This window comes from Chiloscyllium plagiosum, unplaced genomic scaffold (genome assembly GCF_037043375.1).
Source record: "Chiloscyllium plagiosum isolate Xiang-an unplaced genomic scaffold, Cpla_swu_hap1 HiC_scaffold_7, whole genome shotgun sequence".
In the NCBI taxonomy this organism is placed as follows: domain Eukaryota; kingdom Metazoa; phylum Chordata; class Chondrichthyes; order Orectolobiformes; family Hemiscylliidae; genus Chiloscyllium; species Chiloscyllium plagiosum.
This window is the reverse complement of record NW_028270145.1, coordinates 44,715,124-44,730,914: the sequence shown is the minus strand read 5'-3', so window position 1 is coordinate 44,730,914 and position 15,791 is coordinate 44,715,124. Positions and strand designations below refer to the sequence as shown.

The 15,791-nt window shown below is 41.3% G+C and overlaps 1 protein-coding gene across 2 annotated transcripts in view; it reads right to left on the bottom strand.

Annotated features, from left to right (window-relative positions):
* The window catches only part of pde1a (phosphodiesterase 1A, calmodulin-dependent), a 605,934-nt gene that overhangs the window by 459,167 nt on the left and 130,976 nt on the right, over positions 1-15,791 (bottom strand). For both annotated transcript variants that reach the window (XM_043693462.2, XM_087988965.1), the window contains exon 2: positions 5,588-5,741. In XM_043693462.2, the coding sequence (XP_043549397.1) occupies positions 5,588-5,741 (154 nt within the window). The remainder of the gene's footprint in view (positions 1-5,587; positions 5,742-15,791) is intronic.

The window sequence follows — 15,791 nt, the reverse complement described above, 5'->3', positions numbered from 1 at the left end:
AAAATATAATTCAGCCACAAATATCATTATCCAGCTGAGACACTAATGTTCTCTGCTCATCAATTTTTAAAAACAGAAAATAAAACAATTTGAAATTGATCCTAATAGTTCTGTTGTTCAATTCAGAGATGGTAAAATCACAATTCAAACAGTGGGATTTTAAAAATTTAATTCCTACTTATTTTGCAGGATAATGAAATTGAGTTGGCCCAATTGTACCAAAGCTGTCTCAGACCACTCATAGATGCTGATCTTTATTATATTCATAATTTCAGAATGGTTTGAGAAATTATTGGGTTGAATTATTGGCTTTGGTGGAACAATAGTCAAGTCCCTACCGCTGCGTCAGGAGCCTAGAGTTCAGGTCTTACCTGTTCCAGAGGTGTATTATAACATCCCTGAACAGGCTCATTAAAAGTATCTACACAGACGTTGAGCTTTGCTCAATGTGTACTCTGATGTAGTACCATCATGTTCAAAATGTTTGAGATAGAACTATAAGTACTACTTTAAAGAGTACACATACAGTCAGTTCTGCTACAATGCAGTCAGTTCTCGTGCAATCCCGTGTTATAAGTAAATCATGTAACAGCAGCACCATTTAAACTAGTGGGGCTGGAATGGCATTGTAATCAATACACGCTTTAAAGCTTTGTGCTTTAGAAACGGTGTCCCCAATTCATCAATCGTGTTATAGCGAATTTGTGTAAACGAAACACGTGTTACAGCAGAATGACTTATATAATGAGGCTTTTGGGCAAGAATTTACATGAGAAAATTGAAGTTATCGTTAGATGCATGCTTTGCAGAAAGTTGCTTTAAAAAAAAACTCCAGTCCTCACAGTTCAACTCCTACAGCAATTATTATAGGAGGTGTATTCATGGGGTGGGAGTGAGGGGGTTGGATATGGGATGGTTGATTTGAGGGGGACAGGGAACTCCTTCAATGCGAATAGCTTTTGCTGGCAATGGGACCTTCCGTGGGCCACATTGTGCCCAATAGGTCGAACAACACAAGCCCACCAGCTGGTCACCAGGGTATACCTGGCAGCCACCCAATGCATCCTTGGGCCCATCTCCATTATTGATAGACTACAGACACTAATAAGATGAGGCTTTTAAGTAGCTCTTAAGCAGCCACTTTTGGGCCTCAACTAGCCGGAGTGGAAGGAGGCTAACAATGAGGGAACAAGCTCAACTAGGTAGATGAGGCTAGTGATGGATGGGGATTGTTCGAGCCCGTGTTCAGTGAAGAATTGTAGAGCCCTCAAACCATCTTGGTGTGGGGTGGAAGTGTCGAGAGATTACGTATCCATAGTGAAGAGAAGGTGGTTACGGACTGTTTCTGCCCTTGCTACAATTTATTTATTCCAATCTTTATTTTTCCTTCCATTTCTTTTCACCTACATCAATGACTTCTTATGCCATACGTTATTTCAAAATTTCCAGTTTTCTGGCCCAAACCACTTCTAATCATTCTACACCTCCATGGCAAGTCAAGAGAGTCTCTTGGGTCACTGCTTCCTCTTTGAATGGAGACCCCCTCCTCCACATAACAGAACTTGGTCTCTCATTGAACCATTTCTCCTTTAACTTGTCTTTCTTCCTTCAAATAAAAGATGTTGAAGTGAATAAGTAGCCCACATTGATCCACAGTATGCCTATCTTTTAGTGGGACATGTGGAGCATTTCTTTTTCCAGTTCTATTCAGGTCTGTCACCCAATTCATTTTTTTGGTATATTGCTGACTATATCCAGCTTTTGACTAGGAAATATCATCAATTTTGCTTCCAGATTCCACCTCTCATCTTTATATGGCCAATCCCTGATAACTTCCTTCCCTTCCTCAACTTCTCTGTCTGCATTTCTGGGGATAACCATTTACTAATGTTCACTATTAGCCCACCAACACTCACCTTGATTACATTCCTCACACCCTGCTTTCTGTAAGCTACTTTCTGTCACACCGTTTATTCTGATGCCAATGTCCACAATAGTGCTTAGATTTTAGATTAGATTCCCTACAGTGTGGAAACAGGCCCTTCAGCCCAACAAGTTCACACTGACCCTCTGAAGAGGAACCCACCCAAACCCATTTCCCTCTGACTAATGCACCTAACACTATGGGCAATTTAGCATGGCCAATTCACCTGACCTGCACATCTTTGGACTGTGGGAGGAAACCAGAGCACCTGGAGGAAACCCACACAGACATGGGGCAAACGTGCAAACTCCACACAGACAGTAGCCCAAGGCTGGAATCAAACCTGGGTCCCTGGTGCTGTGAGGCAACAGTGCTAACCACTGAGCCACCGTGCCACTTCTGATATATCTTCACTTTTGCTCAACTGAGGATCAGTTGCAGGAGTAGGCCATTCAGCCCTTCGAGCCTCCACCACCACTCAAAATGATCATGGCTGATTGTGCATTTTCAGTATCCTATTGCCTCTTTCTCCCCATACTCCTTGATCCTGTTAGCCACAAAGGCCACATTCAGCTCCGTCTTGAACATACCACTGCCACCACCCCATCATTCACCCCAAACCAACCGATGAATAGTGTCCATTTCCTGTAATTTTGCTCTCAACTACAAGTTCCGATTGTCCCAATTCATTAACCTTCACATTCAAAGAATCATTCTCCACCATCTCTGCCACTTCCAACATAATGCCAACACCCAATGTATCTTTCCCTTTTCTACACTATTAGCAATGCTAAAGGGCCATTCCCTTCACAATAGCTGATTCCATTCTTGTATAACCCTCAACATTTCATTCTATTCCTGCAGCACCTTCCAATGCAATTGCAGGTAGTGTAGCCCAATGCCTTTCTCCTCACCAGCCAAAACTCCAAATACTCCTTGCAAGTGAAACTGTGATTCACTTGTACTTCTTTCACATTATTATACTGTATTTGCTGCACACAATGTGGTCTCCTCTATGCTGGTGAAATCAAATGCAGAATGGATGATCGTTTTGTGGAACCTGTTCAGTCTCCCAACCTGACCCAGATCTTCCCGGTCCTTTGCCATTTCAATTCATCACCTTACTCTCATGCCCAACAACCTGCACCTGACCTGCAACAATCTACTGAAGCTCAATGCAAACTTGAGGAACAGCATCTCATCTGCCATCTCGGTGGCTTTGTTTAATGACTTATTGAGCTCAAAAGGCTATGACCTTCGTCCTCTGTTTTGACTCATTTTCCCCAAGTCCCAATGCACATTTTGTTTCCCCACAGTTTTGTTTTCAGGTAGGGTTGTCACTATCCTGACATTAATACTAAATCTGGATTAACACTTTGTTTCTTTAATTCAACAGTTTTCCCGTTACTCTGTTGTTACTTAATTTCCTCCATATTCTTATGCTATCCAAACATCTCCTTTAGTCTTCCTCACAAAACCCATGACTTTTTCTTTTAACCTTCCTTCAATTCTGAGCAGGAATCAAAATCAGGTCTACAGATGCACCAGACCTGCTGAGCATATCTCACAGTTCATGCTGTTTTATCTCAGAAACATCGTGATAGACATCATGTTTGAACAGAATTTTAGTTTTGTTACTGAGTATGCTCATACAAATAGAGATTTTAATTTTAAAACTTTACCAATACAATTATAAATTAAAACACATGTATTGTACAAATCTGTTGACTTCACTGATAATCAAACCAAATTGTTCTGAAAAATATGATTTTAGCTATACTAGATACAGCCATTCAATGAAACAGTATAATCCAGAGGTATTTCCAATTTTCCCACAAAAAATGTGGCAATGATAAACTGGACTCAAAATTATACAGTATAAATCAGAAAACATCAGTACAACACAACAGTGAAAAGACAGGCAGCCTCAATCTAACAAATAACGAACAGGCCTTTGGTACAGATTCAATACTAAATCTGGTATTCTATAACAATGAACTTTGTGAACTAACAAGTTGTGATGAGTTAATTGTCATTACCTCTATGTGACCATTTTCCTCAAAGAGAAACAATTTGTCACATACTCCACTGTGTAAAAACTGAGTTGAATTCATTTAATGTGTGTTATGGCTTTGCTCCCTTCGAAAAGTTTATTGCTGTCAATAGTCTTGCCTAGCAAGTCTCACTATAAAAGTGGGAACCAGAAAAGCCCCTGAGATATTGGGTGAATTAAAACTAAGTGGGGTAGCATGTAGGATGGCACAGTGGCTCAGTGATTAGCACTGCTGTATCACTGCACCAGGGACCCAGGTTCAATTCCAGCCTCAGGCAACTTTTAAAAATTAGATTAGATTACTGTCTGTGTGAAGCTTGCACATTCTGTCCGTGTTTGCGTGGGATTCCTCTGGGTGCTTTGGTTTCCTCCCACAATCCAAAGATGTGCTGGTTACATGAACTGGCCATGCTAAATTGCCCCTAGTGTTCATGAATGTGTACATTAGGTGCGTTAGTCAAGGGGAATGGGTCTGGGTGGGTTACTCTTCAGAGGGTCAGTGTGGACTTGATGGGCCAAATGACCTGTTTCCACACTGTAGGGATTCTATAAGCAGACACACTGCAGTTTGCACAAGCCGAAATTTTGTTCAGGTGATAAAACAAAGAGATTTATTGCCAGAATGTTGAGACTGTGCTTAGACACAATAACTGGAAGATGGATAGAAACCTTATATACGGGGGTTTATGTTATTTAGCAAATAATCCTATTGTTTAATTTATGCTATTTCAGTAGCAGTATATTCAGTTCCCTATCTGCATGTTTGAAGGAGGAAGAAGGTTCCGAAAATGTGGTATCGTGCCTACTCACCATATTCCGCTTTCCTAAGGCCTGGCTCCTATTTTACAGGGTCCTGCCTCACCCTGGTCCCATCACTATTTTGCCCACAGCAGGAGGACACCCACACCAGTTAGGTGTCCTGGCCACATTAGCTGCATGGGCTAGTATCAAGTAAGTGGTCGGGGTGGGGGATCTCATTCCAAACCCAGACCTTTGCTGGCTCTTTCCCAGACTCTAATCCAGCTCCATTAGCTCCTTTTCTTGAGGTACTACCTGTAAGCCTCAGTGGTGGCCACAGGCCAAACTCAGCACAATTGAAACTGCAGAGCTGCTGGCCAATCCATTTAGCTGGCAGCTCTCCAAGGCAGTATTTTGTCCCAAAATTGGGACAGAGATCTCATCCTCATCTGAACCTGTCAAACATTAAAAATCTAAGGGGTAGCCAGTATCACTTTGGATACGTTCCCCACTTATAAATCAGGTGATGGAACAGGGAACCCTCTGCCTGAAAATAAATCCTGCCTGTTATGGAAAAGTTGCTGGATTTCACCATAGAAAAACATTTTGTACAATAACCCTTATAAAAAGATGCAATTCCACTTTATTAACATATGCTTCATATCACATTTCTGCATTGTTTTTAGTAAACTCTGGAAATATCTGGGAAGAGGAAAGAGGAGGCCATAAATTTGAGCATGTACTCTTCAGGGAACACATCCAAAATATCACAGCCTGTCTTTTCTCTTCAGTTATAAAATTTGCTGAACATTTCTACAGTTTGTTTTAGATCTACAGTATCTTCCCTTCAGTTTTAATGCAATCTTTCTAACCTGACTGAGGGTTTTCCAGGGTCATTAGTTCCAAATGCAGTGCCAAAATCCCCAGGAGATTTGTTGTCCATGTTGATGTCTTCATCCAGCTGTCCATCTGGATTCTCTTTGTTTAAGTTGTCATAAACAGAGAGTACAGCGTGGGAATCAGAATCTACAATAGCAAAATAAGACAGAAACTTCAATGAGGAAAGCACAGCAAAACAAGTTTTATGATTTACTTTGTGTCTGTCGTAATTCACGTATTTATTTTTTTAACAGACATAAAAATAATTTATTTGGAATGTGCTACTATTATGTCAAGTTCCCCTGAGTTATGTGGTCTTGATATGTGATGGTGAATGTTGTGTCACAATCATTTCAAACCTCTCTTCTCTCAAGCATCAACATCGAAAGAGGCAGGTTTTCAAATCGGCATCAATTACTTACAATTGAGAAGATAAACCATTTTTGAGAATTGTGGTTGCCAATCAATGGCCAAGTACTGATGTTCTTGCCCTGGGCTGTGCCCTTGCTGTCTGCCAGTAGGATGGGAATATTTATTAGTGCCAATCATTCAGAAGATTAGATTTCAAAGCCAATTGCTACAGGCAAAAGAACATTCCCACCAATGTGTTCCAAATCGCAGAAAACTTTGCTTCCACTCATTTTACAGACTAGCATTTCACAGTCAAAATTTAGTACAATTCAAATGAAAAAGACTATTGATCAAAACATGTACCATTCCTTCAAAATATTCTGTGCTTAAATGTTGGCAGTAAGCCCAGGAATGATTATAAATGTCAGATGATTTTTGGTGAAATGTTATTTCATGATAAGTTAGTAGTTTCATTTTCAAGGAGAATTGGGTGGTTCCTGCTACAGCTGCAATAAGCAAGGGATTCGGGAATTAAACCCAAGTAGTAATAAAAGATACAGGTGTTTGGGTTAAGAATTGAAAGATGTCACTAATATGTACCAATAGTGATATCAGTCACAGAAGTACAAAATGATAGAGTGCAGAAGGACGCCATTGGCCTGTGCTTGCTCATTGAAACAGTGATACAATTAGTTTCATACTGTTTCCCCCAACATTGTAAATTTCAGGACTGATCCAATTATGTTTTGAAAATTATAACTGAATTTTTTTCAATTGCCCTTTCAGGCAGTTCATTTTAGATCATAACTGCTCATTGCACAAAATATATTTTCCTTATATTATTGCTGGGTTTTTTTTGTAAAACTATTTTTGATCCAAGACCTCTGATTACTTATTTCTGGATTAGTGGTGCTGGAAGAGCACAGCAGTTCAGTCAGCATCCAAAGAGCTTCGAAATCGACGTTTCAGGCAAAAGCCCTTCATCAGGAATAAAAGGCGAGTTTGTTCCTGATGAAGGGCTTTTGCCCGAAACGTCGATTTCGAAGCTCTTTGGATGCTGTCTGAACTGCTGTGCTCTTCCAGCACCACTAATCCAGAATCTGGTTTCCAGCATCTGCAGTCATTGTTTTTACCTCTTATTACTTAGCCTTCTGCAACTAGAAACAGTTTTGCACTACTCCATTAAATCTCTACGAAATCAATGTTTAAACTTCCCTCCTCTGAGGAATTTCTTGAGTCATTCCATATAACTGAGAATATTAATTCCTGATGCCATCACTAAAGCTTGGTGTGTGAAATGTGTGGTGTTCTGATCCGTCCTCTCCAGCCCTGATGACCATATTTACCCACATTAAAGTGAATCACAAATTCACAGAAACATTACAGCACTGAAAGTGGTCATTCAACCTGTTATCTCTTCATTGGCTGTTTTTGTTCCTTAGCTCTAGCCAAATCAATTCAGTTCTTGAATCCTCTAGGATTATCCTCTCTTCCAGCACTGCAAAGCTCTCCTAAACCAAAACTGCCACCCTTTCTCTTTTTCTTCTTTTCTGTCTCTTCTGAATGTCTTGCAGTCAGGAATATTTAATATCCAGCCCTGTGTTTCCTTAGCCAGGTTCTCTGTTAGTGCCACAACATGGTATTTACACAATGCAATCTGAACTTTGTTAATTCTGATTGCATGACTACGATCCCCTTTCCAATAAGTCATTGGTACGAATGTGGACGGTGGCCTCCAGAGAATCTCCTGCAGCTGCTCTATGATAGTCTTGACCCTGGCAGCAGGGAGGCAACATACCATCCTGGAGTCTGGTCTCCAGCCACAGAAATGCCTCTATTTCTCCAAACAAGTGAACCCCTTTTCACAATTGTTCCTCTTCTTTCTCCCTCTCATCCTGTACAGTCGGTCAGAAGCTTGACTCTGACTGCACCCCCTTGAGGAACCAACTTCAGCATCAGCTTCAAAAACAGAAAACTGATTTGAGAGTGGGACCAGAGCAGACTGATACTCTACCTGCTCTGCATACTGTATCAGAAAACCCTCCTGCACACATTGGACTAAAACTGATCCAGCCAATGTACTAGAATTATAGCATTTCCAGTCAATGTTGGGGAAGTTAAAGCCCCCCATAATGACCACCCTGTTCCTTTCACTCCTGCCCAGAATCATTTTGCCGATCCTCTCCGTCACATCACTGGAACTTTGCAGAAGCCTATAAAAAAACTCCCAGCAGTGTGACCTCTCCTCTCCTGTTTCTAACCTCAGCCCATACCACCTCAGTAGACGAGTCCTCGTCAAAAGTTCTTTCAGCCGCCGTTATACTGTCCTTGACTAACAAAGCTACACCTCCCCCTCTTTTACTGTCTTGCTTGTTCTTAATGAAAAATCTAAACCCTGGAACCTGCAAGATCCATTCCTGACCCTGTTCTATCCATGTCTCTGAAGTGGTCACATCATCTAAGTTCCAAGTACCTATCCATGCTGCAAGCTCACATTCCTTATTTCGGATATTTCTGGCATTGAAGTAGACACACTTCAAGCCAGCTTGCTGTCTGCCAGCACACTCCTGTGACCGTGAAATTCTGTCCATGTCTTCCCTACTCTCCTGAGCACTGGAACTACACCACAGATTCCCATGCCCCTGCTGAGCTAGTTTAAACCCATCCGAATAGCACCAACAAAGTTCCCATTCTGGATATTAGTACCCCTCTGGCTCAAGTGAAGACCCCACCTTCCCCAGAATGAGTCCTAATTATCCGTATACCTGAAACCCTCCCTCCTGCACCATCCCTGCAGCCACATGTTCAGCTGATATCTCTCCCTGTTCTTCGCCTCGCTAACACGTGGCACAGGTAACAAACCAGAGATAACAACTCTTTGTTCTAGCTTCCACCCTAGCTCCCTGAAATCCTGCCTTACATCCCTATCCCTCTTTCTACCTATGTCATTGGTACCTACATGGACCACGACTTGGGGCTTGTCACCCTCTCCCTTCAGGACCCCAAAGACATGATCTATGACATCACGGACCCTGGCATCTGGGAGGCAACACACCAACTGTGAGTCTCTTTCGTTCCCAATAAACCCTCTATCTGACCCTCTAACTATTGAGTCCCCCAATGACTATCACTCTCCTCCTTTCCCCCCCTTTCCTTCTGTGCAACTGGGACAGACTCTGTACCAGAGACCTGTGGCTGGACTCCCACAAGTGCAGGGAGTTATTGAATGCACACAATTGGCAATCAAAATACCCTCAGATGATTCTGGAGTATTTATCAATGAGAAGGGATTCCACATCTTTAATGACTAGCTATTTTATGACTACTTGAAGGTGAGCATTGAGATCTGAACTACTTATACAAGGAGGAGCTACATCTCCCACAGGGATCCACACAGTACTCTTTACAATATCACTGACTAGCTTACAGCATATGGCATGCTCTTCTGAAGACTCACTAGCTGACTCCTATGAGTAGACCTAACAGTGAGTCAGGAAAGATGTGACAACCAGAGTCAAATCAACACCAGAGCAATTATAGAATAATCATTTCAGCCGGTTCAGTTGTGAGTCATTCGGGTTTCTGGATAGATCTGAAGACAGAGCTGTAATATGCGCCAAGTCATAAACATGACCACAGTGCAGGAGATGTTGTCAGCTGCAGAAGCATGAGCTCTAGGTTTCAAAGCTCAATCAGCGACTGGAGTCAATGTGGCACATCTTCGAGGCTGAGGATGATGTGGATAGAGAAGAGCTCACACGGTAGCTTCAGGCATGGAGACAGAAAAGGAATGGACAGCTGCCCAGTGCTCCTCCCAACAAGAGGGGAGGCCACACTGGATCTGGTACTTGGTAATGTACCAGGCCAGGTGTTTGATTTAGTGGTAAGTGAGCACTTTGGAGAGAGTGACCATAATTCAGTTATGTTTAGTTTCACGATGGAAAGGGATAGGTACATGCCACAGGGCAAGAGTTATAGATGGGGGAAGGGCAATTATAATGCGATTAGGCAAGACTTTGGAGGCATAGAATGAAGTCGTAAAATGCAGGGGATGGGGTCAATCAAAATGTGCAGCTGGTTTAAGGAACAGGTATTGTGTGTCCTTGATAGGTATGTCCCTGTCCGGCAGGGAGGAAGTCATAAGGTAAGGGAACTATGATTTACTAAAGAAATTGTATCTCTTGTTAAGCAGAAGAAGGATGCTTATGTGACGATAAAACAAGATAGTTCAGATGAGGCGATGGAGAATTACAGATTAGCTAGTTAGGATTTAAAGACAGAGTTAAAAAGAGCAAGGAGGGTACATGAGCAGTTTTTAGCAGGTAGAATAAAGGGTAACCCTAAAGCTTTCTATAGGTATGTGAGGAATAAAAGAATGACTAGGATAGGAATAGGACCAGTCAAAGATAGAAGTGGGAAGTTGTGTGTGGACCCTGTGGAGATCAGAGAGGTGCGTATATTTCTCAAATGTTTTCATTCAAGAAAAGGAGAATATTGTAGAGGAGAAGACTGAGAGACAGGCTATTAGATTTGAAAGGATTGAGATTAGTAAGGAGGAGTTGTTAGCAATTCTAGAATGTCTGAAAGTAGATAAGTCCCATGGGCCAGATGGGATTTATCCGAGGGGATAAATCCAATCCTTTGTCTTTGATCTTTGAGTTGTCATTGTCTACAGGTTTAGTACCAGAGGACTGGAGGTTTGCAAATACTGCGCCCTTGTTCAAGAAGGGCAGCAAAGATAACGCAGGTAATTATAGACCAGTGAGCCTTACATCTGTTGTAGGAAATGTTTTGGAAAGGATTATAAGAGATAGGATTTATAATCATCCAGCAAGCAACAATTTGATTGGAAATAGTCAACCTGGTTTCGTCGAGAATAGGACATGTCTCACAAATGTCATTGAGTTTTTTGAGAAGATGACCAAGCATGTAGATGAGGGTAGGGCAGTTGACGTGGTGTACATGGACTTCAGTAAAGCCTTTGATAAGGTTCCACATGGTAGGCTGTTGGAGAAAATGCGGAGTCATGGGTTTGAGGGTGATTTAGCAGTTTGGATTAGAAACTGGCTTTCTGTAAGAAGGCAGCGAGTGGTGGCTGGTAGAAAATATTCAGCCTGAAGTTCGGTTAATAGTGGTTTGCCACAAGGATCTGTTTTGGTACCACTGCTGTTTGTCATTTTTATAAATAACTTGGATGCAGGAGGAGGTGGATGGGTTAGTAAGTTTGCAGTTGATACTAAAGTCAGTGGAGTGCTGGACAGTGTGGAAGAATGTTGCAGATTACAGGCGGACTTGGATAAACTGCAGAATTGGGCTGAGAGATGGCAAATAGAATTCAATGCAAGTAAATGAGAGGTGAGTCACTTTGGGAAGAAAAACAGGAAGGCAGAATACTGGGTCAATGGAAAGATTCTTGGTGGTAAGGATGTACAGAGGGATCTTGGTGCCCATGTACATAGATCCCGGAATGTTGCCACCCAGATTGATAGTGCTGTTAAGAAGGCACATGGTATGTTAGGTTTTATTGGTAGAGGGATTGAGTTCTGGAGCAGTGATGTCATGCTGCAACTGTACAAAACGCTGGTGCGGTCTCACTTGAAGTATTGTGTACAGTTCTGGTCTCCCCATTACAGGAAGGATGTGGAAGCATTGGAAAAGGTGCAGAGGAGATTTACCAGGATGTTGCCTGGTCTGGAGCGAAGGTCTTATGAGGAAAGGTTGAGAGACTTGGGTCTGTTCTCATTGGAGAGAAGAAGGCTTACAGGGGATTTAATAGAGACATACAAGATGATCAGAGGATTAGATAGAGTGGACAGTGAAAGTCTTTTTCCTAGGATGATGACGTCTGCTTGTTCGAGGGGGCAATAGCAGCAAATTGAGGGGTCATAGATTTAAGACAGATGTCAGAGGCAGGTTCTTTACTCAGAGATGGTAAGGGCGTAGAATGCCCTGCCTACCAAAGTAGTTAACTCAGCCACATTGGGGACATTTAAACAGTCCTTGGATAAGCACATGGATGATGATGGGATAGTGTAGGGGAAATAGGCTTAGATTTGTTCACAGGTTGGCACAACATCGAGGGCCAAAGGGCCTGTTCTGCGCTGTATTGTTCTACGATCTTTAGTGAAACTAACAGCTCTCTGTGTCTGACTGGCATTATCCGTGTTTTCCAAATATACCAATTCTGTGAATTTGCCAAAGCATCTGTGGCCTGGGAGATGCATTTGCGAAAAATAGATTACAATATTCTGAAATTATCTCCCATGCATATTGGACAGTACTGGAGGTGAAGAAATTCAAAGCTGTGGTGACCTTGAAATCATTGAAAACACAAGCTGGTTCAGGGGACTGCAGATGTCAGCAATGGCCTGCTGCAAAAGCATGAGACTCTCAACCATAGCTCCATTATATTGAAGCTCACCGCCTTCAGAGTAGATCCTGTGCTGGAGGTGTCACCTTCCAGTGCAGTTCTGTGCCCAGATCCTTTGCTGCTGGGATTGTTGCTGTCCCTCACATTGTTACTGCTGGTTCCACAGCCATGATTATGGCCCTTGCTTTACTATTGCTGGTGTGGCTGCTACTTGTTGTTCCTCACCAGAGGCCCAGGCTCCTGGTGTGTGTTTTTCTCTCATTTTTACAGTGCCAATGAAATGAACAGAATGATACTGGAAATCACATGAAAAAAATGTGCAAGGTAAAATTGGAAATAACTTTCAAAAGTTAAGTTTCAATTAGAGAAGTAGTGATTCCAGATTCCCAGAACAATTCTTCTAAGTACAAGCCTTTCACTGTCGCTGGCCACAAGCTGAACAATTCCTGCAAATCCATTTTATTAAACAATCAGAATGCCTGCAGTGTTCCTGCCTCTTTGACACTGACAAGATGTAGGGAAGTTGGGAAACTTGGACACTGTCTTTTAAAGTTAAGAGTTAACATCAAAGCGAATTACTCACCTGAATATTTTAATAATTATCCTGACACCTGTATGGGTGTTCCCCAATCCATGGCAAACTCAAGTCAAATCTGGAAGAAGTTACATTTGTATTGGGTTCTCAATCAAACTCTCTTTTTCAGGATTTTAACCTAGAACCTGCATCAGGGCTCACTTCCCTTTAGAAGTTAGAGTCCTGCTTGATGCATTGTTCTATAAAGCCTTGGATCTCGTACACCTCTCAGCAACCTTTTCAATTTGTCATACCACCTACAAGGCTTGTGTGTACGTTCCCTAATCCCTCCCCCATCGCCCACACTTGGTCATCAGGGCTCACACTTCCTGCTTTGTACTTCAAAACTGGAATATTGTATTCACAGTCTCTTCTCACTCACCCTCCCAAATTGAATCACTTCAGGTCTCCCTGCCCATTTCAGCAGTCCACATCCACTGCGGTTTGCCTTACTATTTATATCATTCTTGAGTTTTGTGTCATATGCAATCTTTGAATTATAACCTGCGTTCCAGATAGATATCAATTAAACAGTGGCCTCTACACTAACCTCTAGGGGATAGCATTGCACACTTTTTTCCAGTTTGGACAAACAACTGTTCATTACTAATGTCTACTAGGATATTTTATGCCACCTGGAATCTTTTATGTTCATGCAGCCATTGTCCTTTAATCTCACTTCAGTTAACAAGTTAATGGTGTGGTTACAGGTCTGTTCTGTGGTATTTTAATCAAACATCTTTTGATAGCTCAAAATGCACACCAACTGTACTATCTTTACCAACCCATTTCATTACATCATCAATAAACACAGTTAATTTGGTGAAATATGAACAATGCCTTTAATAACTTTATAAGAACAAATTAATTTTGCCCCAGATTATTGCCCTTGACATTTCTCAGCACTGATGTTACACTTATTGGCCTGTATTTGTCATTCTTTTTGTTATTGCAGGTGTGAAATTTACCGTGCACCAGTATTCCATCATCACTTCTTAGTTCAAGAAGAATTGGAAGGTCAGAACCTCCACAATATCCACCTTTACTTCTGACAGCAACAAAGAATGCATCCCATCTGCAGAGTGACTATTCTGCTTTGTATCATTAGCACCGATTCCCAAAATCTGGGCCCGGGGATGATTTCGATCTCCACAGATTAACAGGAAGTGAGACTAATAGTTTCTTCAAATATTTTGGTCAGCAGTCAATACCACAGTATCAAACCATTTGTATTCTCCATTATCAATAGTATATTCCATCTGCTGTGGACCGTTTGTATCTGAGGTCATAGAGGACAGTGTTTTGTCAGCCATATTCCTTAAAACTGATGCCATTTGAAGTAGTGAGAGACTGCCATAAATCAATAGTTGTTGGCTTCCACAATTAGAGCACACTATCATCTAATAATTGTTGAAATCTTCAATTTACTAAAAGCTAGATGTTTTCACCAAGGAAATGTTATTTGAATCCTCTGATCTTTTTCAGTGTGTTGCTAACCTGATGTATGTACACAAGGATAGAGAGATCAAATTAGGTATCTTACAGGTAATTCTTTTCATCAAAGGCTCATAGAACTAGGAATTTCATTTCAACAATACCACATCATTATGCTCAAATTGCCACTTTTGAGGGTGATATTTAGAATATGCTGGCTTGCTTTCCCATTTTGTAGAAACATCTATTTTCTGATACCAGGACCAGTTAAGATGTTTAAACGTCCTTCTCTTTCAACAATGCTGCATTCATATCTGCAACAGGGCAGGATTCCGGCCGGTAACAAAATAAAATAGACTGTATTTTAATTACAAACTGGTCTTGACTGATTATTGAACCTAATACTGAACATTCCCCAAAATATGAAAATACCTGCTGTGCACCTCAGAAGTTAGCTGCATAAATGTTAAAACTCTAACATGGGAACTTAATGCTGGAAAAGAGATCAGGTTAGTGCCATGTAAACTTGCTAATGCTCATTCAAAGCCTGTGTCAGAAATTTCAGTAAACATCTGGATCAAGATTCACATAAAGGGCCAGCTGGATTTCTTTACTTGTTAGTCCCAGCAATATTTACTACCAGATATTATCAATCAGCTATTGGTAACTGATTGCTTAAAAATTGTGAAAAATATTAAATGCAAATAGTCACCTACTGGGGTGAATGGTTTCCTGGCACCAGCATTCCCATTTGTTTAAAATGGTTTATTGCACTTCTATATATAACTATGTAGTCCATACTGACAATTCCATTGCAAACATATTATTCATTCATTTTACGGTACTATGCATCACCTAGGAAACTACTTCATGTTCTCTTTGAACTGCTAAGAAATGTGGAACGTTCATTTTGCTGAGTGCCACTTGAAAATGAAATAATGTAAGAAAGTAATTGACACAAAAAGAGGCAATGGCCAACTGCCCAGATTCCTTTATAGTTACACTGAATAGCTGATATTTCACATTTCATGTCTGTTGGATTTCACCCTTGGTACGTCAACATATTTGTGCCATTGTGCTCCTGATTAATGCATCAGTAATATTCATATTTGATAATTATTCACATACTCTACATAGAACATAGAACAGTACAGCAAGGAAATGGCCCACAATGTTGTACCAAACACGATGCCAAATGAAACTAATCCCTTCTGCCTGCCCTTGGTCCTTTTCCTTCCATTCCTTGCTTTTGGACTTAATCGAGAAGTCCCTTAAATACCCCTACCACACCTACCTCCACCATCACCCAGCAGTGTATTTCAGACTCCTATCACTGTGTAAAAAACATGCCCCTCACAACTCCTTTGAACTTTCCCCCTGTCACCTTAAATGCATGGCCCCTAGTTTTCGACATTTCAACTCTGGGAAAAAGATTCTGACCATCAACTCTATCTATGCATCTCATAAT